General features: G+C 35.9%; 3 protein-coding genes and 1 long non-coding RNA gene across 4 annotated transcripts; 3 read left to right on the top strand and 1 right to left on the bottom strand.

Annotated features, from left to right (window-relative positions):
• The first annotated feature begins 9968 nt into the window (after positions 1-9968).
• On the top strand, positions 9969-11910 carry LOC112717781 (uncharacterized). The gene is made up of 5 exons (XM_025769724.1): positions 9969-10490; positions 10584-10809; positions 10934-11058; positions 11619-11688; positions 11795-11910. Exons 1-5 carry the CDS (start codon positions 9969-9971, stop codon positions 11908-11910), a joined length of 1059 nt encoding a protein of 352 aa, XP_025625509.1.
• Positions 11911-14315: 2405 nt separating this feature from the next.
• LOC112716066 (ylmG homolog protein 2, chloroplastic) lies at positions 14316-16575 on the top strand. The gene is made up of 3 exons (XM_025767918.3): positions 14316-14938; positions 15022-15227; positions 16080-16575. Exons 1-3 carry the CDS (start codon positions 14621-14623, stop codon positions 16351-16353), a joined length of 798 nt encoding a protein of 265 aa, XP_025623703.1. The 5' UTR covers positions 14316-14620; the 3' UTR covers positions 16354-16575.
• A 591-nt stretch (positions 16576-17166) lies between these two features.
• Positions 17167-18882, top strand: LOC112717782 (uncharacterized). Its single transcript, XR_011866811.1, has 2 exons — positions 17167-17553; positions 18361-18882. It is a non-coding gene; the product is annotated as an uncharacterized lncRNA (long non-coding RNA).
• Positions 17877-19961, bottom strand: LOC112716067 (uncharacterized). Its single transcript, XM_025767919.2, has 2 exons — positions 19636-19961; positions 17877-18668 (listed from the first exon to the last, which is right to left on the bottom strand). The coding sequence occupies exons 1-2, from the start codon at positions 19724-19726 to the stop codon at positions 18064-18066; spliced, it is 696 nt and encodes a 231-aa protein (XP_025623704.1). The 5' UTR covers positions 19727-19961; the 3' UTR covers positions 17877-18063.
• Between the last annotated feature and the right edge of the window lie 3626 nt (positions 19962-23587).

Raw genomic sequence — 23587 nt, forward strand, 5'->3', positions numbered from 1 at the left:
TCCATTCCGTGAGATCAGAGTCTTCGTGGTATAAGCTAGAATGAATTGGCAGCATTCTTGAGATCCAAAAAGTCTAAACCTTGTCTGTGGTATTTCGAGTAGGATCTAGGATGGGATGACGAGCTTCAAACTCATGACTGTTGGGTGTAGTGACAGACGCAAAAGGATTACTGGATCCTATTCCAACACAAGTGAGAACCGACAGATGATTAGCCCTACGTAACCCGTAGTTGGACCATTTTCACTAAGAGGACGGGAGGTAGCCATTGACAACGGTGAAGCCTGAACATACAGCTTACCCTGGAAAGGAGTATGAATGATTGAATGAAGACAGTAGGAAAGCAGAGATTCAGAAGGAACAAAGCATCACCGTACGCTTATCTAAAATTCCCACCAATGAATTACATAAGTATTTCTATCTTATTTTATGTTTTATTTATCTTTTAATTATCAAAACTTCATAACCATTTGAATTTGCCTGACTGAGATTTACAAGATGACCATAGCTTGCTTCAAGCCGACAATCTCCGTGGGATCGACCCTTACTCACGTAAGGTATTACTTGGACGACCCAGTGCACTTACTAGTCAGCTGTGTGAAGTTGTAAAGAGACGTGTGAATCATGGTGTTGTGCACCAAGTTTTTGGAGCCATGCCTAGTGATAACAATTTCGTGCACCAAGTTTTTGGCGCCGTTGCCGGGAATTGTTCGAGTTTGGACAACTAACGGTTCATCTTGTTGCTTAGATTAGGTATTTTTCTTTTTATTTTGTTCTTCAGAATTTTTAAGAATGAATTCTAGAGTTTCAGATGATGCTTTTATCATCACAGGAGCTAGTTGATTCCCATCAATTTGGCTGTTGTATGTAATGTCTTGCTGAAGCTTCGCTAGCCATGTCTAATCTTTTTAGACTGAAGCTTTAGACTAACATTGCATGATTCCTAGAATTCTTATTAAAAAAATTTTGAGTTTCTTATTTTCTTTTTCAAAATAATTTTTGAAAAAAATATACAAAAAAATAAAAAAATCATAAATATTTTGTGTTTCTTATTTGAGTCTAGTGTCAATTTCTAAGTTTGGTGTCAATTGCATGTTTTTAATTTTTCCTAAAAAAATTTTCGAAAACTCATGCATGGTGTTCTTCATGATCTTCAAGTTGTTCTTGATAAGTCTCCTTGTTTGATCTTAAAATTCTCTTGTTTTGTGTCTTTTCTTATTTTTCATATGCATTTTTAGTTTGTTAGTGTCTAAGCATTAAAAATTTCTAAGTTTGGTGTCTTGCATGTGTTTCTTTTCTTAAAAATTTTCAAAATTAAGTTCTTGATGTTCATCATGATCTTCAAAGTGTTCTTGGTGTTCATCTTGACATTCATAGTGTTCTTGCATGCATCATTTGTTTTAATCCAATTTTTTTATGTTTTGAGTCATTTTTGTGTTTTTCTCTCTCCTCATTAAAAGTTCAAAAATAAAAAAAATATATTTTCCTTATTTTACTCATAAATTTCGAAATCTTTGGATTGACTTAGTCAAAATTTTTTTAAAATAAGTTGTTTCTTGTTAGTCAATTCAAGATTTCAATTTCAAAATCTTTTTCAAAATCAAATCTTTTTCATTTTTTTCCTTTGTTTTTCAAAAATTTTCAAAAATCTTTTTCAAAACTTTTCAAAATCTTTTTCCTATTTTTACCTTATATTTTTTTTAAATTAATACTAACAATTAATGTTTTGATTCAAAAATTTCAAGTTTGTTACTTTCTTGTTAAGAAAGATTCAAACTTTAAATTTTAAAATCATATCTTTTGATTTCTTGTGAGTCAAGTCATTAATTCTGATTTTAAAAATTAAATCTTTTTCAAAATAAATTTCAATCATATATTTTCAATCATATCTTTTCAAACAAATCTTTTTCAAATCATATATTTTTCAACCTTTAATTTCAAAATATCTTTTTCTAACTTCTTATCTTTTCAAAATTAATTTCAAAATATTTTTCAAAACCACCTAACTAATTCTCTCTCTTCTAATTTTCGAAAATCACCTCCCTCTTTTTCAAAAAAATCTTTTTAATTAACTAATTGATTTAAATTCTAATTTTATCTCTTCTAAATTTTTTGAAAATTGCTAACCCATTTTTCAAAATAATTTTCGAATTTCTCTCTCTCACCTCTTTCTAATTATTTTATTTATCTACTAACACTTCTCTTCTACTCATAATTCGAACTCTCTTCTCTTCTCTCTCTGTATTCGAATTTTTCCTCCTCTATTCTTCTTCTCTTCTACTCACATAAAGGAATCTCTATACTGTGACATAGAGAATTCTTCTTCCTTTTTTGTTCTCTTCTTTTTCATATAAGCAGGAGCAAGGACAAGAACATTCTTGTTGAAGCTGATCCTGAACATGAAAGGACTTTGAAGAAGAAGCTAAGAGAAGCTAAACCACAATAATCCAGAGAAAACTTTACAGAGAGTCTCAAAAAAGAAGTAATGGCCGAACCCAACAATAATAACAATACAAGGAAGGTGCTTGTTGATTTTACTACACCAACTCCCAACTTCCATGGAAGAAGCATCTCAATCCCTATCATTGGAGCAAACAATTTTGAGCTTAAGCCTCAATTAGTTTCTCTGATGTAACAGAATTGCAAGTTTTATGGACTTCCATCAAAAGATCCTTTTCAGTTCTTAACTGAATTCTTGCAGATCTGTGATACTGTTAAGACCAATGGAGTTGATCCTGAGGTCTACAAGCTTATGCTTTTCCCTTTTGTTGTAAGAGACAGAGCTAGAATATGGTTGGACTATCAACCTAGAGATAGCCTGAACTCTTGGGATAAGCTCGTCACGGCTTTCTTAGCCAAATTCTTTCCTCCTCAAAAGCTGAGCAAGCTTAGAGTGGATGTTCAAACCTTCAGGCAGAAAGAAGGTGAATCCCTCTATGAAGCTTGGGAAAGATACAAGTAACTGACCAAAAAGTGTCCTTCTGACATGCTCTCAGAATAGACCATCCAGGATATATTCTATGATGGTCTGTCTGAATTGTCTAAGATGTCATTGGACCATTCTGCAGGTGAATCTATTCACCTGAAGAAAATGCCTGTAGAAGCTCAGAAACTCATTGAAATGGTTGCAAATAACCAGTTCATGTACACCTCTGAAAGGAATCCTGTGAATAATGGGACGCCTCAGAAGAAAGGAGTTCTTGAAATTGATGCTCTGAATGCCATATTGGCTTAGAACAAAATGTTGACTCAGCAAGTCAATATGATTTCTCAGAGTCTGGATGGATTGCAAGCTGTATCCATCAGTACTAAAGAAGCATCTTCTGAAGAAAAAGCTTATGATCCAGAGAACCCTGCAATGGCAGAGGTGAATTACATGTGTGAAGCCTATGAAACACCTATAATCCGTTATGGAGAAATCATCTAAATTTCTCATGGAAGGATCAACAAAAGCCTCAACAAGGCTTTAACAATAATAATGGTGGAAGAAACAGGTTTAGTAATGGCAAGCCTTTTCCATCATCCTCTCAGCAACAGACAGAGAATTCTGAGCAGAATCCATCTAGCTTAGCAAATATAGTCTCTGATCTATCTAAGGCCACTCTCAGTTTCATGAATTAAACAAGGTCCTCCATCAAAAACTTAGAGACATAAGTGGGTCAGCTGAGTAAAATGGTTACTGAAACTCCTCCTAGCATTCTCCCAAGCAATACAGAAGAGAATCCCAAAAGAGAGTGCAAGGCCATAACTGTGACCAACATGGCCAAACCTAGAGAAAGTGAAAAGGCAGTGATTCCCAGTGAGGAAGGCCTCAGGAAACGTCCACTGGTCATTAAGGAGTACCCCAATGAGGAACCAAAGAAATCTGAAGCTCATACAGAGACCATAGAGATTCCATTGAACTTTCTTTTACCATTCATGAGCTCTGATGACTATTCATCTTCTGAAGAAGATGAAGATATTGCTGAAGGGCAAGTTCCCCAGTATTTAGGAGCAATCATGAAGATGAACGCCAAGCTATTTGGTAATGAGACTTGGGAGGATAAACCTCCATTGCTCATTAATGAACTGAATATCTGGGTTCAGCACACTTTACCTCAAAAAAAAAAAAAAAATAGGATCCTGGTAAATTCTTAATACCTTGTACCATAGGCACCATGACTTTTGAGAAGGCTCTGTATGACCTAGGGTCAGGTATTAACCTCATGCCACTCTCTGTAATGGAGAAACTAGGCATCTTTGAGGTACAAGCTGCAAGAATCTCACTAGAGATGACAGACAAATCAATGAAACAGGCTTATGGACTAGTAGAGGATGTGCTAGTAAAGGTTGAAGGCCTTTATATCCCTGCTAATTTCATAATCCTAGACACTGGGAAAGATGAGGATGAATCTATCATCCTTGGCAGACCTTTCCTAGCCATAGCAAAAGTTGTGATTAATGTTGACAGAGGAGAGTTGGTCCTTCAATTGAATGAGGACTACCTTGTATTCAAGACTCAAGGTTCTTCTTCTGTACACATGGAGAAGAAGCATGAAAAGCTTCTCTCAATACAGAGTCAAACAAAACCCCCTCATTCAAACTCTAAGTTTGGTGTTGGAAGGTCACAACCAAACTCTAAGTTTGGTGTTAAGAGGCCACAACCAAACTCTAAGTTTGGTGTTGAGAGACCACAACCATGCTCTGATCATCTGTGAGGATCCATGAGAGCCTATTGTCAAGCTATTGACATTAAAGAAGCGCTTATTGGGAGGCAACCCAATTTTTATTTATCTATGTTGAATTTCCATTATTATTCCATTTTTTTTAGGTTGATGATCATGTGGAGTCACAAAAGCAACTGCAAAAATCAAAGCAAATTCAAAAATAGCATTAAAAATAGCACACCCTGAAGGAAGAACTTACTGGCATTTAAACGCCAGTAAGGGTAGCAGGATGGGCGTTAAACGCCCAGTTTGGCACCATTCTGGGCATTTAACGCCAGAAATGGGCACCAGACTGGCGTTTAATACCAGAAACAGGCTACAACTTGGCGTTAAACGCCAGGAAAGGTATAAAAGCTGGCGTTCAACGCCAAAAACAGGTAGTAGTCTGGCGTTAAATGCCAGAATTGCACTCTAAGGGCATTTTGCACGCCTAAATGGAGCAGAGATGAGAAGTCCTTGACCCCTCAAGATCTGTGGACCCTACAGGATCCCCACCTCTCTCTCTCTCCCCCTCACACATCTCTATAACACTCTACCCAAAACACCACTCACCTATCAAATCCTATCATCTTCCCTATATTATCTTCACCAATCACCTCCATCCCTCTTCCTCAAAAACCCCACCTACCTCATTTTTCAAATCTAAATACTTTTCCCTCCCAAACCCACCCAATTCCATTCGGCCACTCTCCCTCTCTTTCCCTATAAATACCCCTATTCACTTCTTCATTTTCACACATCACAAACACTCTCCTACCCCTTGGCCGAACCTATCTCTCCCTCTATCTCCTCCATTTTCTTCTTCTTCCCCTTCTTTCTTTCTTCTTTTGTTCAAGGACGAGCAAACCTTTTGAGTTTGGTGTGAAAAAAGCATTGTTTTTGTTTTTCCATAATCATTTATGGCACCTAAGGCTGGAGAAACCTCTAAAAAGAGGAAAAGAAAGGCAAAAGCTTCCACCTCTGAGTCATGAGAGATGGAAAGATTCATCTCAAAGGTCCATCAAGACCACTTCTATGAAGTTGTGGCCAAGAAGAAAGTGATCCCTGAGGTTCCTTTCATGCTCAAGAAGAATGAGTATCCAGAGATCCGACATGAGATCCGAAGAAGAGGTTGGGAAGTTCTCACCAACCTCATTCAACAAGTCAGAATCTTAATGGTTCAAGAGTTCTATGCCAATGCATGGATCACTAGGAACCATGATCAAAGTATGAACCCAAATCCAAAGAATTGGCTTACAATGCGGTTCGGGGAAATACTTAGATTTCAGTCCAGAAAATATAAGGTTGGCGTTCAACTTACCAATGATGCAAGAAAATGCACGCCCCTACATTAGAAGGGTCAACTTTGATCAAAGGTTGGACCAAGTCCTCATGGATATATGTGTGGAAGGAGCTCAATGGAAAAGAGACTCAAGAGGCAAGCCAGTTCAATTGAGAAGACCGAATCTTAAGCCCGTAGCTAGAGGATGGTTGGAGTTCATCCAACGCTCCATCATTCCTACTAGCAACTGATCCGAAGTAACTGTGGATCGAGCCATCATGATCCATAGTATCATGATTGGGGAGGAAGTAGAAGTTCATGAGATCATACCTCTAGAACTCTACAAGGTGGTTGACAAGTCTTCCACTTTGGCAAGGTTAGCCTTTCCTCATCTCATTTGTCACCTATGCAATTCGGTTGGAATTGACATAGAAGGAGACATCCTCATTGAAGAGGACAAGCCCATCACTAAGAAAAGGATGGAGCAAACAAGAGAGCCCACTCATGGACCTCAACAAGAGCATGAGGAAGCCCCTCATCAAGAAATCCATGAGATGCCTCAAGGTATGCATTTTTCTCCACACAACTATTGGGAGCAACTTAACACCTCTTTGGAAGGCTTGAGTTACAACATGAACCAACTAAGGGTGGAGCACCAAGAGCACTCCATCATTCTCCATGAGATTAGAAAAGATCAAAGAGCTATGAGGGATGAGTAACAAAGGCAAGGAAGAGATATAGAGGAGCTCTTCCATTGGATCTTCAAGAGGAAGAACTAACCGCCATCACTAAGGTGGACCCGTTCTTTGATTTCATTGTTCTTATTTTTCTGTTTTTTTCAAATTTGATGCTTTATGTTTATCTATGTTTGTGTCTTCACTACATGATCATTAGTATCTAGTGTCTATGCCTTAAAGCTATGAATAATTCCATGAATCCTTCACCTCTCTTAAATGAAAAATGTGCCTAATTACAAAAGAACAAGAAGTACTTGAATTTCAAATTTTATCTTGAAATTAGTTTAATTATTTTGATGTGGTGGCAATACTTTTTGTTTTCTGAATGAATGCTTGAACAGTGTATATTTTTTATAGTGAAGTTTATGAATGTTAAAATTGTTGGCTCTTGAAAGAATGATGAATAAAGAAAAATGTTATTGATAATCTGAAAAATCATGAAATTGATTCTTGTAGCAAGAAAAAGCAATGAATAACAAAGCTTGCGAAAAAAATGGCGAAAAAGAAAAAGAAAGAAAAAAGAAAAAGCAAGCAGAAAAAGTCAATAGCCCTTTAAACCAAAAGGCAAGGGTAAAAAGGGATCCAAGGCTTTGAGCATTAATGGATAGGAGGGCCTAAAGGAATAAAATCCTGGCCTAAGCGGCTAAATCAAGTTGTCTCTAACCATGTGCTTGTGGCATGAAGGTCCAAGTGAAAAGCTTGACACTGAGTGGTTAAAGTCGTGATCTAAAACAAAAAGAGTGTGCTTAAGAACTATGGACACCTCTAACTTAGGACTCTAGCAAAGCTGAGTCACAATCTGAAAAGGTTCACCCAGTTATGTGTCTGTGGCATTTATGTATCTGGTGGTAATACTGGAAAATAAAGTGCTTAGGGTCATGGCCAAGACTCATAAAGTAGCTGTGTTCAAGAATCAACATACTGAACTAGGAGAATCAATAACACTATCTAAAATTCTAAGTTCCTATAGATGCCAATCATTCTGAATTTCAAAGGATAAAGTGAGATGCCAAAACTGTTCAGAAGCAAAAAGCTACTAGCCTCGCTCATCTAATTGGGACTAAGTTTCATTGATATTGTGAGATTCATTGTATATTCTCTTCTTTTTATCCTATTTTGTTTTCACTTGCTTGGGGACAAGCAACAATTTAAGTTTGGTGTTGTGATGAGCGGATAATTTATACGCTTTTTGGCATTGTTTTTAGGTAGTTTTTAGTAGGATCTAGCTACTTTTTAGTATATTTTTATTAGTTTTTAAGAAAAATTCACATTTCTGGACTTTACTATGAGTTTGTGTGTTTTTCTGTGATTTCAGGTATTTTCTGACAGAAATTGAGGGACCTGAGCAAAAATCTGATTTAGAGGCTGAAAATGGACTACAGATGCTGTTAGATTCTAACCTCCCTGCACTCGAAATAGATTTTTTGGAGCTACAGAAGCCCAAATGGTGCGCTCTCAATTGCGTTGGAAAGTAGACATCCTGGGCTTTCCGGAAATATATAATAGTCCATACTTTGTCCGAGTTTTGACGATGCAAACTGGCGTTTAAATGCCAACTTTCTGTCCTATTCTGGCGTTAAATGCCAGAAACAAGATAAAAGCTAGAGTTAAACGCCCAAACTGGCATAAAAGCTTGCGTTTAACTCCAAGAAAAGTCTCTACACATGAAAGCTTCAATGTTCAGTCTAAGCACACACCAAGTGGGACCGGAAGTGGATTTCTGCATCATTTACTTATTTCTGTAAACCCTAGTAACTAGTCTAGTATACATATGAGCTTTTACTATTGTATTAGACATCTTTGGATTATCCTTAGATCATCTTTGGATTATCTTTTGATCCTTTGATCAGTTTTATGCTATCTTAGACTTTTAGGGGGGCTGGCCATTCGACCATGCCTGGACCCTCATCACTTATGTATTTTCAACGGTGGAGTTTCTACACCTCATAGATTAAGGTGTGGAGCTCTGCTGTTCCTCGAGTATTAATGCAAAGTATTATTATTCTTCTATTCAATTCAAGCTTATTCTTATTTTAAGATATTAATTTGCACACAAGAACATGATGAATGTGATGATCAAGTGACACTCATCACCATTCTCACCTATGAACGCGTGTCTGACAACCACTTTCGTTCTACCTGAAAACAAGCTTGAATGTATATCTCTTGGATTCCTGGTTCACGACGTATGGTAGCCTCTCCTGACAATAGAGCCTTCCATTTCGTGAGATCAGAGTCTTCGTGGTATATGCTAGAATTAATTGGCAGCATTCTTGAGATCCGAAAAGTCTAAATCTTGTCTGTGGTATTCCGAGTAGGATCTGGGATGGAATGACTGTGACGAGCTTCAAACTCATGACTGTTGGGCGTAGTGACAGACGCAAAAGGATTACTGGATCCTATTCCAACACAAGTGAGAACCGACAGATGATTAGCCCTACGTAACCCGTAGTTGGACCATTTTCACTGAGAGGACGGGAGGTAGCCATTGACAACGGTGAAGCCCGAACATATAACTTGCCGTGGAAAGGAGTATGAATGATTGAATGAAGACAGTAGAAAAGCAGAGATTCAGAAGGAACAAAGCATCTCCATACGCTTATCTGAAATTCCCACCAATGAATTACATAAGTATCTCTATCTTATTTTATGTTTTATTTATCTTTTAATTATCAAAACTTCATAACCTTTTGAATTCGCTTGACTGAGATTTACAAGATGACCATAGCTTGCTTCAAGCCGACAATCTCCGTAGGATCGACCCTTACTCACGTAAGGTATTACTTGGACGACCCAGTGCACTTGCTGGTCAGCTGTGCGAAGTTGTGAAGAGACGTGTGAATCATGGTGTTGTGCACCAAGTTTTTGGAGCCATGCCTAGTGATAACAATTTTGTGCACCAAAAAACAAATGGAAGGTTTATTGAAAGAGATTCAGAAAAGTAAAAGTAGTAAAAGAAAAGTAAGTTTCAATGAAGAGGGTAGTGATGAGATTGAGGATGCAATTGACGAAGCAATAGTGCTAGAAAACAACAAACTCCAAGTCAGTTACCAACTAAGCAGGTGATTGGAGGCGATCCCAAAAAGAAAGCAAAAACCATTATTTCTCCTATGTTTGCACCAAGAACAACTCCGAGAAGTCAACCAAGTCTGAAAAGTGTGTTTCAAAACAAAGAGGCGCTTCATGAAGTTGATAAGCGAGTGGCTAGTTGGCTTTAGGATTGTAGGATTCCTTTCAATATGGTCATGTCACCATTTTTTCAAGATATGGTAGATGGTGTTGCTGGCATTGGGCCTGATTATAAAGGTCCTTCTTATGATAAGCTCAGGGTTAACTTATTAACCGATCTCAAAAGGGAGTGTCAAATAGTTGTTGATAGCTATAGGTCTTCTTGGAAAGAAACTGGATGTACCCTCATGGTTGATGGTTGGATAGATCAAAGGCAAAGAATGTTGATTAATTTGTTGGTTTATTGTTCGAAAGGTTTGTGCTTTGTGAAATCTGTAGATGCTTCAAATGTGGTAAAAAATGCTTCAAGCTTGTGTGACTTGTTTTCTGAGGTGATTGAATGGATTGGATCTGATAATATTGTTCATGTAGTGACTAATAATGCGGCAAATTATGTTGCTACTAGTAGGCTTATTAATAAGAAGTTTGAAAATATTCACTGGTCACCTTGTACTTCTCATTGCTTGAATCTTATTCTAAAAGATATAAGCAGCATGCTACATATTTCTAAACTTGCAACACGTGCTTCGAAGATTATCATGTTTGTGTATAATCATACGGTATTTTTGTCCTGGCTAAGACAAAGAACTACTTGAAAGGAGATTGTTCGTCCAGGTGCAACTCGTTTTGCCACTATCTTCATCACATTGAAGAGTATCTTTGAGCACAAAATTGATTTACAAGCATTGGTTGTTGATACACACTTTACCGGACACAAATTAGGAAGGAGTGCTAATGGTAGAGCTGTGAGTGCAATTATCCTAGATAATAAATTTTGGGATGATTGTTTTACTACATGCAAAATTGTGAGTCTGTTGATTAAATTGATGAGGTTGGTAGATGTTGATGATAAAACATCATTGGAAATTGTTTATGAAGGTATGCTGAGGTCAGAAAATAGAATCAAAGAAATGTTCAAGCTTAGTAAGACTGCATATTAACCTTACACAGAGATTATCAACTCAAGATGGGACAAACATTTGAAAAAAAAATCTTCATGCAGCGGCTTATTTCTTGAATCTTGCTTGCTTTTTCGATGAAACTTGTAAAGAAACACCTGATGTCATGCGAGGTTTACTTGATCTTGTTACATTGCATTGCAAGGTTAATAATTTAGATTCAGTTGAGGCAATAAAAGAAATACACTTATATAGAGATTGAACGGAAAGCTTTGATAGGCCTCAAGCTTTTTGAGCTGCAAAAAATCTTCAACCTGGTAAGAGTATCTGTTTGATAATTACTTTTTTAGTTATTTTATGTTTTCATTTCCTTAATTTGATAACTAATAATTGAGCTATGGGATTGTAACTTGTAGATGAATGGTGGAAGTTGTTTGGTGGTTCTACTCCATGTTTACAAAGCATGGCAGTTCGCATTCTTAGCCAAGCATCTGCTTCTTCGGGGTGTGAAAGGAATTAGAGTCTTTTTTATCAAATCCATCAAAAAGAAGAAATAGATTGGAGCATGATAGGCTAAGTAATATTATGTATGTTACATATAATTTACGTCTTAAATCCAGGTAATATATATTTCATCCTTTCATTTCATATCATGAGATTTTGTGTAGTTAATATACTAGGCTTATCATATATTGTATTTAATTTGTTAGGACAGAAAGACAAAAGAAAAAGCAAAAGGTGCAATATGATCCAATCGATATTGAAAGTATTAATTTGGTTGACTTTTAGGTGACGGAAGAGATTGTTGAAAAAGAGCCTAATCTTCCAAGTAAACGAAGTAATATTGAAGACTTACTTCGTGAGTATTATAGTTTATTGTCTGATCATTTATTACAACAGCTTTAATCTTTAATTTATTGATAATGTGTTATATATTTTGTTAGATGAGATTGATGCTGATTTAGATAAAGGTGATGGTGATGGTGGTAGTAGTAGTACATTTTATGCTGTACCACTTGATTTTTCTGGTCCTAGTAGTGGACAAGAAGGTGATGATATTAACAAAGCAAATATGCAATAAGTTATAGCGGATTTTGATGATTGATGACAAACTTGAATCAGTTGGATGCTGGCATCTTATGTTTATGTTTGATTGGTTATTTTTATTATTTGACTTTTGAGTTTGTATTTGAATGAGATCATAACATGCTAGTCTATGTAGTACTTTTAATTTGGATGATACTTTAAGATTTATATTAGACTATAATTATGTTTTAATGTGTTTATTTATATTTTATTTATTATTTTATTATAAAACGGTTTTTTCGATTCAACCATAGTCGAACCGATTGAACCTATGAACTAGTGAACCAATAGCTATAGCAGTTCGATGACCAGTTCAATTTTCAGAACCTTACTACAAATATAAATTAACTAGAAATATCAACTAATAATAACTAAAACTTCTAATATTTTATATAAAAAAAATCTCAAAATAAATTCTAGTTGTTAAATAATAATCAAGGCTAATATATTTAGTCAAATTTTAACACAAATATAAATTTATTATTAAACGATAGATAGATTTTATTATTAAGACACGTATTTAAGAATGTGAATATCATTAGCCAACACTAAACGATTTTTCAGTTCTCGAAACTACGTCAATTTTATGAAGCTTCCTCTACAGTCTATCTTTCTAGGTGGAACACTAAACTAATCCAAGCATTCAGCCTCTAAGGCCTCATAACTACTGAGAGTCAGTCCTGTAATTGGCAGACCATTCGCCGAAAGACCAAGAATTATTATCACATCCTCCAACGTCACAACACACTCACCAATCAGAAAATAGAATGTGTGAGTCTCAAGGCACCATCTCTCGATGAGAGCATTAACCAACGCCGATTGACATTGGACAACTCTAATATGGAAAACGTGATAAAAGACAGTTTTTCGTAAATACCCCTCTACAATTTGATTGTACGGATCCGACGGCATTAAATGGTTACATTGTAACATCTGTGAATCTTACAAAACGTAGCCATATATCAATAAATCTTAAACGAACCTTAAATATAAATCTAATTTTTATTAGATACATCAAAACTACATATTCTAATGTCTAAAACCTAATTATTTTATAATAATAATAATTCTTATTCCTTATTTTCTATTTATATAACCAGAATAATTTTAAAATATATTAAACACTTCAATTAAATTATTGTTATACATTTTATATCACCAAATTTATCAATAATCATAAATAATTTATTAAATTCATATTTAAAATTTACTATCACTAACATAATTCATTACCTAAATTACACTAAATTTATTCGGTTTCCATTCTTCATGGTACTATAACAATAATAATAATATACATTAATTAATTCATTTTCAACAATTATTATATTAAAACAATTTTAAAATTTTCACTTCCAACATAACAAACAAACATTATCAATTAACTATTATATTCTAACAGCACACAACAATAAATCATTAATTCTTTATTAAATATCAATATTATACTCATAATAATAATCATTAATTCAATAATTTTTTATATATCTTCTATAATAAATTTATTAATAACAATTAATAATAATTATTTTATTATCATACCTAGATCTTAATAAAAATTATTACTACAATAAATTTATTACTAACAATTACTAATAATTAATTTATGATCATAATAAAAATTATTACTACAATAAATTTATTAATAAAAATTAATAATAATTATTTTATTATCATACCTAAATCTTAATAAAATTATTACCACAATAAATTATTACTAGCAATTAATAATAATTAATTTATTATCATACCTAGATCTTAATAAAAATTATCACACAATAAATTTATTAATAACAATTAATAATAATTAATTTATTATTCAATCATACCTATAATCTTAATAAAAATTATTACTACAATATTTTTTTAATCTTTAACATTATCATTATTATTTAAATTAAATTAAAATATTTAATAATAAAAATTTATATAATTGAGATGATCAAAATAATTAATAATATAGAACTTCCAACTATTAATGTCTTTTATTTTTTTTTCTTCTTAACATTGTTAAAGGTTGATGGTCTAATTTTTTTTTTGCTCTCAGGACTAATTTCATCAACAATGAAAAAAAGAGGAGAAAGTGAAGTTGGAATGAGTGAAGCAGGAGTGGAATGAGAATAAAAGGGATGGGGTCATCACCGGAGAGTATACAATTATGGGGTGAATGCATGTTTAACGCTTGGTATCCAATGTGCAAATGGGAGTAGATTCTGTTCGTAGAAAAAAAAATTAGATGGTGTTTAATGTAAAATTTTATCTTTTATTATTTTTTTATTTAATTTTAGTCTTATTTATAAAATTAAAAATAAAAAATTATACTTTATTTTTTTAAATGTAAAAAAAAAATAAAAAAATCTATTTTCTATACAAATTGAATAGTCTGTAATATTTGTAATTGGACCGTTCAATTACTCTCTTTAAATCGGACCATTTGATTTGTCAAAGATATACACCCTGCACTTCCATAAGCGAATTGTACACCACATTTATCCTAATATCAAAATTAAAAAAAAAAAGTGTGTAATATTACCTAACTAATAATTTCTTAAATTTAATTACCAGAAATAGATAGATAGTGGATATTTATTTATCTGGATTAGGATTATCTTGTCCACGCGCTTGCGTTATCCTGTGAGGGTTGCATAGCCTCTGGTAAGAGATAGATAGAGAGAGAGAGGTAGGTTGAGTGTCGTTGAACTGCAATGGCCGTGACTATGAATGTAAATGAGTCATCGTCAACGACAACGACTACTGCCACTGAGATAGACGAAGCTAAGAAGGCGGCGTCGTTTTGCTCGGTACGCAGTTGGGGAAATCCTCAAACGCCGTTTGCACTCCCATTCCGCCGTTTCGGAGCTCCAAGCTCCAACGCCTCTCCAAACAATCACATCATCAACATTCCTGAATTGCGCAGGTTCATGAGCGATGCTGCGCATGACCTCATCAGATTCGCTTCTCAAAACCCCGTTGTCAACAAACTCATCTCTCTCCACTCCCAATTCCAGAGCATATGCCTTCAGGTATCGCTCGGTTTCTTACTTAAACGAATTTCGCGAGCAGTTACGGTTATATTCTACTGATTCCTTGATTTTGGCGGTTGCAGATTCGGCGTAGTAGCTTGAAGAGCATGGGGTCGGTGAGTGGTAGTCACAATTTCGCAGCTGTTTTACCTGGCGGTGACTCGGTGGCGGGTCTCGTGGTTTCTAACGGAATCCTGAATTTCTTGAACATTTACAATACTTTGCTCGTTGTTAGGCTTGTTTTGACCTGGTTCCCCAATTCTCCTCCTGCCATTGTTAGCCCTCTCAGGTTAAACTTTCTTCCTTTCGACCTTTTTACATGCATTATTATTATTATTCACCACACAGTACACACGTATTTCACGTTTGGATTATAACTAGGTTCTGGAATTAGGACATTAGGTTTAGGAACAGTTTCAAAAGGTCAATGATCACCTGACCTGTGCCAATTTCATATCAGTTCAGAATACTTTATAATGCTGAAGCCAATCTTCTAATTTATCAATCATATCAGAAATGTTGTAGGCGATGTCTTTATTCTGTATGTTGGATGGTGTCCCCATTAATCACCCACTGAATGTTCTATTCATCAAATTTAGAGTAAACTCTTAATCTTGTCCTAGACCAAGAACAAGGAAGACAGTTATATCTCGAGATTTTAAAACGACAAATTTGTTCGTCACCATTCAAAACAGTTGACATGCTAGTTCTCCTTGTGCATGTTGAGGGACTAATCTATCGCAAATTTTCAAATGTCGAGGCATGTTGAGTGTTTACTCTTAAATTTATTTTCATAATCAGATGGTTCTGGATGATGGATTAAGTATGTGTATCTGTATGGGTTGATTAGATGGTTGCTGGATTGATGGATCTAATTGCAGTCTTGCTCTTGTCGTTGCATAGAAGGTTCTGATATGATTCGAGATTCACCTTTACCGTTGGCCAAAGTACCAATTAAGAATTAAGAATAGAGAGATAAATATTTATTTACTGAATATTCTTGCATGACTTATATGCTCTTAAACTTTCAGTTGATCCATTAATTCGGGAACATGTTTCATGATAGCATACAGTAGTTTATTTGGTTCTTGAATTTGCAAGTGTTAATTGGTAATAAAATGATGATTATTTTTTCCTTCAGCACCATATGTGACCCATATCTGAACATATTCCGTGGACTCATTCCCCCTCTTGGAGGAACACTGGATCTCTCTCCCATCCTAGCATTCTTGGTCCTAAATGCATTCACTAACACCGCTGCTGCACTCCCTGCTGAGCTTCCAGCCGCAGAACAATCTGAACAACATTGTGCACCACCATTGCAGCCATCTGATGTTACTACTTTTGCACAAAAGAAATGGTTGAGACGACTTCAAGGGAACAACAGGTCAAAGAGCTCTGATCGTGTTAATTAGAATATAAAAATAAAATATTTATTTGTCCCTTTGGTTGTTTATGAATTAATAATGTACATTGGTTTCTGATTTGTTCCCAATCTTTGTAGTTCTAGGCAGCACAATTTTTGAGCTTGTGGTACCTTAGATTTGGAGAGTTATTTTAGGCCACTGGTCAAATCGCACTGGTATAAAGCACCAGTTATATATTTCGGAGTAATCATAATATGTCATTTATTTAAATTCTGTTTGTATGTATATATAACCACAATAAACCTTTCGGCAAGAATGCACTGTCAGTCTGTCATAATGCATAACTGGATAGGTTAATATATTTTCCACAAATAATTATGACACAAAAACAGCAACTCAGCAACAGAAAGAATTATATATTATCACTTAATTAGGAGAAGATTATTTCTCAGAAACAATTAAAACAACATACCCAATAGTTTTAGTTTGTTACGTTTTTCACACTTTTTGTTAGTGAGTTCGTTACGTTGAGTTACACATTCGGGAAAAACCAACTATCGAATGTTGAGCTTTGTTCATGGAAAAATGGAAAATCTTATCCCTACAGAAAAAGAATATTGAGCATCGAATATTTCCAGTCCTCTGCTATAACTTTACCTTTTTTAATAACTTTACCTTTTTTACACATAAAACTGCGGTTGTAATGTAACATTATAAATCAGTAACAAAACATTAAATACTAATTGAGTAGCAATCGTAGCATTAATGCATTATTCCTTATTCTGATTCTTTTAGTGAAGAAAAAAGTAACTAGGATTTTGAATAATGAAAAAGGAATCTTCGAGTGTTGCCTATACACTTGTTAATGCAAATGCTAAAGCAAGCCACCGAATAAACGCAACCAGTTTTGGTGGGTTTTCCAGCAACACTTCAGTTTAGTTGTTTCCAAATTCCAACAGAGATTGTGAATGGAAGTTGAAGGAGGAGCATTCAGAAGGGGAAGCAGAGTTTCTTCATACGAGAAACTCGCCGCCATAGGGTTGGTGGTGCTAGCAGTGGCCTCTCCTCTTTACATAGACAGCAAGCCGGAGAGCGAATCGGAAGAAGATGAACCAATAAACTTTGCTTTTTGGTTGCCTGTGTTGCTCTTTCTGTTGATGTTAGCCATTGCTTTATCCACTCTCCTCGATCAGAGCTTCACAAGGTTTGATCGTAACTGGATTCACAGAGTTGGTGGCTCTTCTGGTGGTATTATTCTCATTCTCACTATCCTTTTTCTTGTTTTGAAGTTTAAGTCTTCTGTGTAACAATAAGTATGTTTGATCAAAAGCAGTTTACTTATAGATATCCAAAGGTGACCATGTTAAGGATATTTTTTTTCTGATGTATCTCTGATATGTGAAAAACTTAGTTATCATATTAATGTTGTGGACTTGATGTGAGTTTAATGTTCTATCATAAAACGTTTTACACAGTCATCTAAATTCGGAGGTGGTTCGAATTGAAAAGATTGCATGCAAAAATCATTCCCGCTAATTACGAATTCTTGTTTCCCCTGAGAATACCAAAGATTTATATGCAATCAACAATTTAAGCAATATAATTAGGCATGAATCTCTTAAGAAATAACAAAAGAAAAAGAAAAAGAAAATGAAAAAAAAAAGAAAGAATAGTTGAGGCCATGGCATATACAATAAACATGACAAAGGCCTTTGGATCAAAGTGGAAATCCATACAAAAATCATCTCAATTTTTAGATCATAATGGCAAAGCAATCCCCAAGGCAACCAGAATTGAAGTGGCAAGTAGCCACATCCCTCTTATTGGAGACCAACCATGGGCACCACTGCACTCATCATTCGCGCCGCTAAAGCAACCAGGCTTCGATATTTTAGCCACACCATCCTCAAAGGTGAAGGTGCTGTTAGGTTTGCCACTGCTGAACAGAACACACCAGAAATAAGGAGAACCTCCATCAGTTCCTGTAACAGCAGCTCCAACCTGAGTGTGATTCTTACTATAAAGTATGTCTAAGCTTTTCTGGTTTCTTATCAGGATTTCGGAGAATGCCTCAGGTGCATGGACATACTTCGTCTGACACCCTAGGAACCGGCCGGTTATGGGACCAAGACTTGATACCTTAACACCACAACTTGGGGCAAAAACTTCGGCAAACTGAGATTCCGGAGGCTTCTTGGCATCAGGTCCTCCCACAGCACCACAGTCTCCCTGGTATGCCTTGATGTATTGTAGAGCAATGCAGGCAAGGCCTGGGTTATCGTATAAAGATGATGCCTTATGAGCAGTTCTGTTGTCATTAATCACAGCTACCAACTTGTCCGCAGGGTTTTTAGTCACTTTTACTGCAAAATTTTGTTCATTAATTCCAACTGGGAAATTAGAAAACAGATACATGGGGAGAATGCTTGTAAATTCATGAAGAAATTAATACAAGAATTAGGTACAGATACTGAACAATAAATGATATGGCACTTCATGGGGAGAATGCTTGTAAATTCATGAAGAATACAAAATATTTGTATATATATATATATAACTAATTTTTTTTTTATCAAACAGTACCTATATATAGCACATCCAAGAGAGGAGGAACAAGTAGCAAGCTTCAATTACACAAATAAAAAAATAAAAAATAAAAAATTTCCCCACCTCTTAGTTTTTAATGTTTATATTTTGGGCTTGGATAAAAACCAAATTATGGTAAAACAACTAATTCATCTTTGATAAATATATATTTCTCTAGTGGCCATTGTGAAGGCCAGAAATTCATTAGCCAAAAAACACGTTCTCCGCCTCTCAGATCAACAACAATTCTCTAGCTGAAGTTATATTTCTGTATAATCAGCCTTAGGGAAAATGGGAAATGGCTGAATAAGCACTTGAGCTATAAACCGCAAATGGGGTTGTTGCCATTGGAAACAGAAGATACGGTCAATGGCACACCCTTAGAAGCTAATAACTGATACAATTAATTCAGTTCCAATATTCAAGAATACAACATATATGTGAAGTCCAAGATCCAAAATGGGAAAAAGGTGTTCTTTATCCTGAATTTATTTAAGGAACCAAACATTGCACTAGAGTTATATATAAGACATCAAGATCTAGACACATATAAACAGCTATGAGCTTCTCACTGCCATTGTAAGCACTTGTTTTTATTTATAGATAAAAACGGCAAGGATGCAACACACGCATGAGAGAGACTAACAAGAACTGAAAGTAAGCAACTTTATACAGAAAGATTGTAATGCAGATCAAAACAGAGAGAGGGTCCAAATCTGATTGGGTTTAGAGTTTAGGACTTACTTTGAGCGTGAATGGAAGCAGTGGCAGCATGAAGGACGAGAAGTGTCGCTAAAAAATAGGAGGAGATGGTGATGATAGTGGTGTTGGCCATTGCTGTGTGTTTGAAGAGAAGAGAGAAAGAGTAGATCGGAGTGGAACAGGGGAGGGAGTCAGTGTTATGTCAGCTTCAATAGCTGTAATGTAAGTATCAGTATGTAACAACCGAGTGCCCCACTCCAACTTGCTTTTTTGTTTTTTTCATTAATTTATTAATTCTTATTCTGTTTTTGCCTATGGCTCTTATGTGGTGAAAGTGTGAAACCAATGTTCTGAAAACCAATGATAATACACATATTGCCATTTTTATGTTTTAAGATGTGAGAAAACAATTTTTTGTAATTTTTGTGAAAATATATAATAATATAATAATTATATATATATATATTGTATTAATTAATAGTTATTCTTTGCGAAAATATATGATAATACTATATATATAGTGTATTAATAAAATTACTTTATAAATATAGTTGTTGTAATACCTGGTCTAACCGAAATTAATTAAATAACAAGTTAAGTAAGAGCGAATATGGGTGGAAGATTTGACAATTGGAATTTGATGATTTAAATATGATATTTGGATTCAGTGAATTTTTCCGAGTCGGAAAACATAGTTTTCTGCGTAAAAGCATGCAGTGAAATTTTGACCGAAAGTACCGGCTGAGATCTGTTTGGTACTGCAGCTGAGAAAATTGATTATGAGTAAATAAGATTAAGAAATGATGAATTATAATTAGGGGAGGTAGAAATATTTGAAGTGCGATTTAGAGCGCTAATCTTAAAGGTTTTGGTCCAAAATTGGGCCAACGAACAAAAATAAGTGAACCGGGTCTAAGTGGGCCCAAGACCCAACATATATAAACATTAGTTATGAGTATTTCAGCTCATTTTACCCTAAAGAAGGGGTGTTGGGCGCTGAAATTGGGAAGAGAGAAGAGAAGAGAGAAAACCTAACTCTCTTTGATCTTCAAATCACCATAACTTGGGCTACGGAGCTCTGATTGACGAGCCGTTTGCGACCACGCGTCGCTCTTCTCATCCTCTACAATTATATCTAAGTTTTGTGGTGAGTAATCCACTGTCCTCTGCCTAGTTTTCATTTTTCTCTTCAAATTCGAATTTGGTTTGGGTTTTGAGGAAACCTTGTGATTTTGGTTGTTTAGGAGTGCTCTAGTATGAGCCATGGGTGATATTCATCACAAACTTCAGTGGGCTAAGGTAAGAAACCCTCCAACCCTTGTGATTTGTCACTTTTATGAGCCCTAGGTTGATGTATGTATGTGATATTGGTTATGTTAGTGTATTTGATGATTTTGGTGCACAATTGGGAGATTGATGTTGCTTGAGGAGCTTTGGTGAGGCTTGGAACTAGGGTTGGTGGAGACTTCCAAAGAAGAGGCTCAATTGGTTTGGCTACAAGAGGTACGGTTTAAGTTTCATTTAAGTACCGTGTGGTGTGATGAGAATTCCTAGGCTAGATGCCCCCTGGATTAAGTTTGGATTGTGTAAATAGTTGGTGCTAATATGCATAGTTGGTATGTAATGTGAATTCATGATTGGGTTGAGAATTGTGTGGCCTTGAATGCTTGGTGTATTGAAAATTTGATGTATTGGGTAATGAGTATTGATTTGTGGTTTATGCATTTAAATTGTGAAATTGGGCGGAGGCCGTAAATTTTTGGGCCGGAGGCCGGAAAGAGGTAAGGAAGGTAAGTTGATGTGTGCATTGTATGATGACACAAGTGATTGGATGAATTTCAGATAATGAATATATGAATGATTGGGTTGGTTATTGAATAATGAGGTTTGAGGAGTTGAAGTGTGGAAATTGGTAATTTTGGGTGAAATTGTATAGATGAGGTATGTTTGTTTTTGGTTGAGGTATGTTATATGGTCATATATGTGATCATGATTATTGATGCCTTGATGGTATGATGATGCATAAGAGATATGTATGTTGTGATATATATACTTGAAGAATGATTAAGGTTGATTTGTAGGTGAAACCATGTGACAGTGAGTATAATATTGATTATGTGTAATGATGATTGATTGGAAATAGTATTGTTAGAAATTGAGATGAGGAAAGATGTATGACATGTTAATGTGTTTGTAATTTAGCCATTTGTTTGAAATGGGTAAAAATGGTTATATGGCGGTTTTGTGAATCGTGGCAAAGCGTTAATGTATGAGTTGAGGAGGCTTGATGTTGATTTTGGTATATTTTGATTGATTTCAAAAAGGGTTGAAACTAGCATGTTTTGGTTGATTTTAAAAAGGGTTGAAAATGGCTTGTTTTGAAAAGGGCACCTTGTGGTTTTGTATGAAAACATGGTTTTTTGGCATACTTTGATGGGATATAACTTGGACTCTGGATTTCCGTTTTGTGCCAAACTTGTTTAGAAGTGAAATTGGATCCGGGATGTCCATGCCGTTCGAAGAACGGGCGAAAAATGATTTAAAATGAGAAAGTTATGTCCGTCGGAAGATTGGGGGTTGAATCTGTGAATTCTACAGCTTTTAACTTAGAAAATTTTAGCAGAATGACCCTTCACGCGTAGGCGCACTTAGCGCGTACGCGTCGTTCTTCAAGAAGGCACCATCCACGCGTGCGCGTGGTGTGCGCGTGCGCGTCGATGCACTGCACCCAATGCCCAGCCATTTTCCCGAGAGTTGTGCCAGAGTTGTGCCAGTTTTGTGCCTGGGGCGCAAATGCACCCACGCGTACGCGTCGTCTGGCTGTGTTTCAATCCGCGCGTCCACGTGTATGACGCATACGCGTCGATGAGCTTTGTGGCCATCCACGCGTGCGCGTGGAGTACGCGTACGCGTGGCCCTGTTTTCATCCCAAAGTTGATTTTTGAGTTTTAAAAACTAAATCTCATACTTCTAAGCCTCCGATCTCACCCCTTATGTATTAAATCATTATGATATGCCTAGCAAAGAGGAAGGAGCTAGGGGATGTGATAACTTGCAAATGAAGCAAGGGGAGAAGTTGTGATCAATGATGATCAAAGATGATTATATGAGATATGGAGGATGACGGTGAAAGTACCGTGTATGCCATGAGCCGAAGGGCTATGTTTATTGATAAATGGCTAGTTCTTGATTGAACCATGAGCCGGATGGCTGAATTATTGCTGGGTTATGGCAAAGCCATTATTGATTATGGCTGAGTATAAATGTATATATGATTAATGAATGAATGTGTTAAATGGATAATAATGGAAAATGTCGAAATGTGATGTGTAACCCCGGGTAGTATGCAGTGGCGTTGTCCACTTGCTCCGGGTATGAGACGGAAAAGGATGTTTATGATAAATGAGTTAATTATGGAGTTTTGAATGAATGTAGCTCTGATACCTGGGTAGTAGTAAGGGTTGGGGTTCGTCCCACTTGCTCCAGGTTAATGTTTGAGATTTGATAACAATGAGGATTGATGATATGAATTGAGATTGAATGAATATATGTTTGAGATACCTGGGCAGTAGCAAGAGTTGTGGTTCGTCCCGCTTGCTCCGGGTTAATGCTTAAGATACCTGGGCAGTAGCAAGGGTTGTGGTTCGTCCCACTTGCTCCAGGTCAGAGATTGTGACGCCTGGGTAGTAGCGGCAGTAGTGGTGAATCCACTCACTCCAGGTTGAGCTTTTAAACACCCGCCTAGGTAGTAGCCGCAGTAGTGGTTATTCCACTGGCTCTGGGTTGAGCGGGTAGTAGCAAGGGGGTTGTAGCTCAAACCTACTTGCTCCACAAGGGGTGTTTCTGTCCAATGGTTAGCTACCAGGATATGTCGGGTTGGCTATATAACCGACATATGATATCATCAGTCATAGGGTAGGCGTACATCATTTGCATATGTTTGAATTGTTTGGGTTTGCCTATTTGTTTTGGATTTCTACATCATATATGCTAT

This window comes from Arachis hypogaea, chromosome 10 (assembly GCF_003086295.3).
Source record: "Arachis hypogaea cultivar Tifrunner chromosome 10, arahy.Tifrunner.gnm2.J5K5, whole genome shotgun sequence".
NCBI lineage: Eukaryota > Viridiplantae > Streptophyta > Magnoliopsida > Fabales > Fabaceae > Arachis > Arachis hypogaea.

What these genes read in the sequence shown, in the direction of transcription:
- LOC112717781 (XM_025769724.1), top strand. Translation starts at nt 9,969, where the DNA reads ATGGTAGATGGTGTTGCTGGCATTGGGCCTGATTATAAAGGTCCTTCT. An exon ending in ATAATTTAGATTCAGTTGAG is followed by an intron (nt 11,059 to 11,618) that starts GCAATAAAAGAA and finishes GTTGACTTTTAG; the next exon opens with GTGACGGAAGAGATTGTTGA. An exon ending in TAATATTGAAGACTTACTTC is followed by an intron (nt 11,689 to 11,794) that starts GTGAGTATTATA and finishes ATGCTGATTTAG; the next exon opens with ATAAAGGTGATGGTGATGGT.
- LOC112716066 (XM_025767918.3), top strand. Translation starts at nt 14,621, where the DNA reads ATGGCCGTGACTATGAATGTAAATGAGTCATCGTCAACGACAACGACT. An exon ending in TCCAGAGCATATGCCTTCAG is followed by an intron (nt 14,939 to 15,021) that starts GTATCGCTCGGT and finishes TGGCGGTTGCAG; the next exon opens with ATTCGGCGTAGTAGCTTGAA. An exon ending in GCCATTGTTAGCCCTCTCAG is followed by an intron (nt 15,228 to 16,079) that starts GTTAAACTTTCT and finishes TTTTTCCTTCAG; the next exon opens with CACCATATGTGACCCATATC.
- LOC112716067 (XM_025767919.2), bottom strand. Translation starts at nt 19,726, where the DNA reads ATGGCCAACACCACTATCATCACCATCTCCTCCTATTTTTTAGCGACA. An exon ending in TGCTTCCATTCACGCTCAAA is followed by an intron (nt 18,669 to 19,635) that starts GTAAGTCCTAAA and finishes AAAATTTTGCAG; the next exon opens with TAAAAGTGACTAAAAACCCT.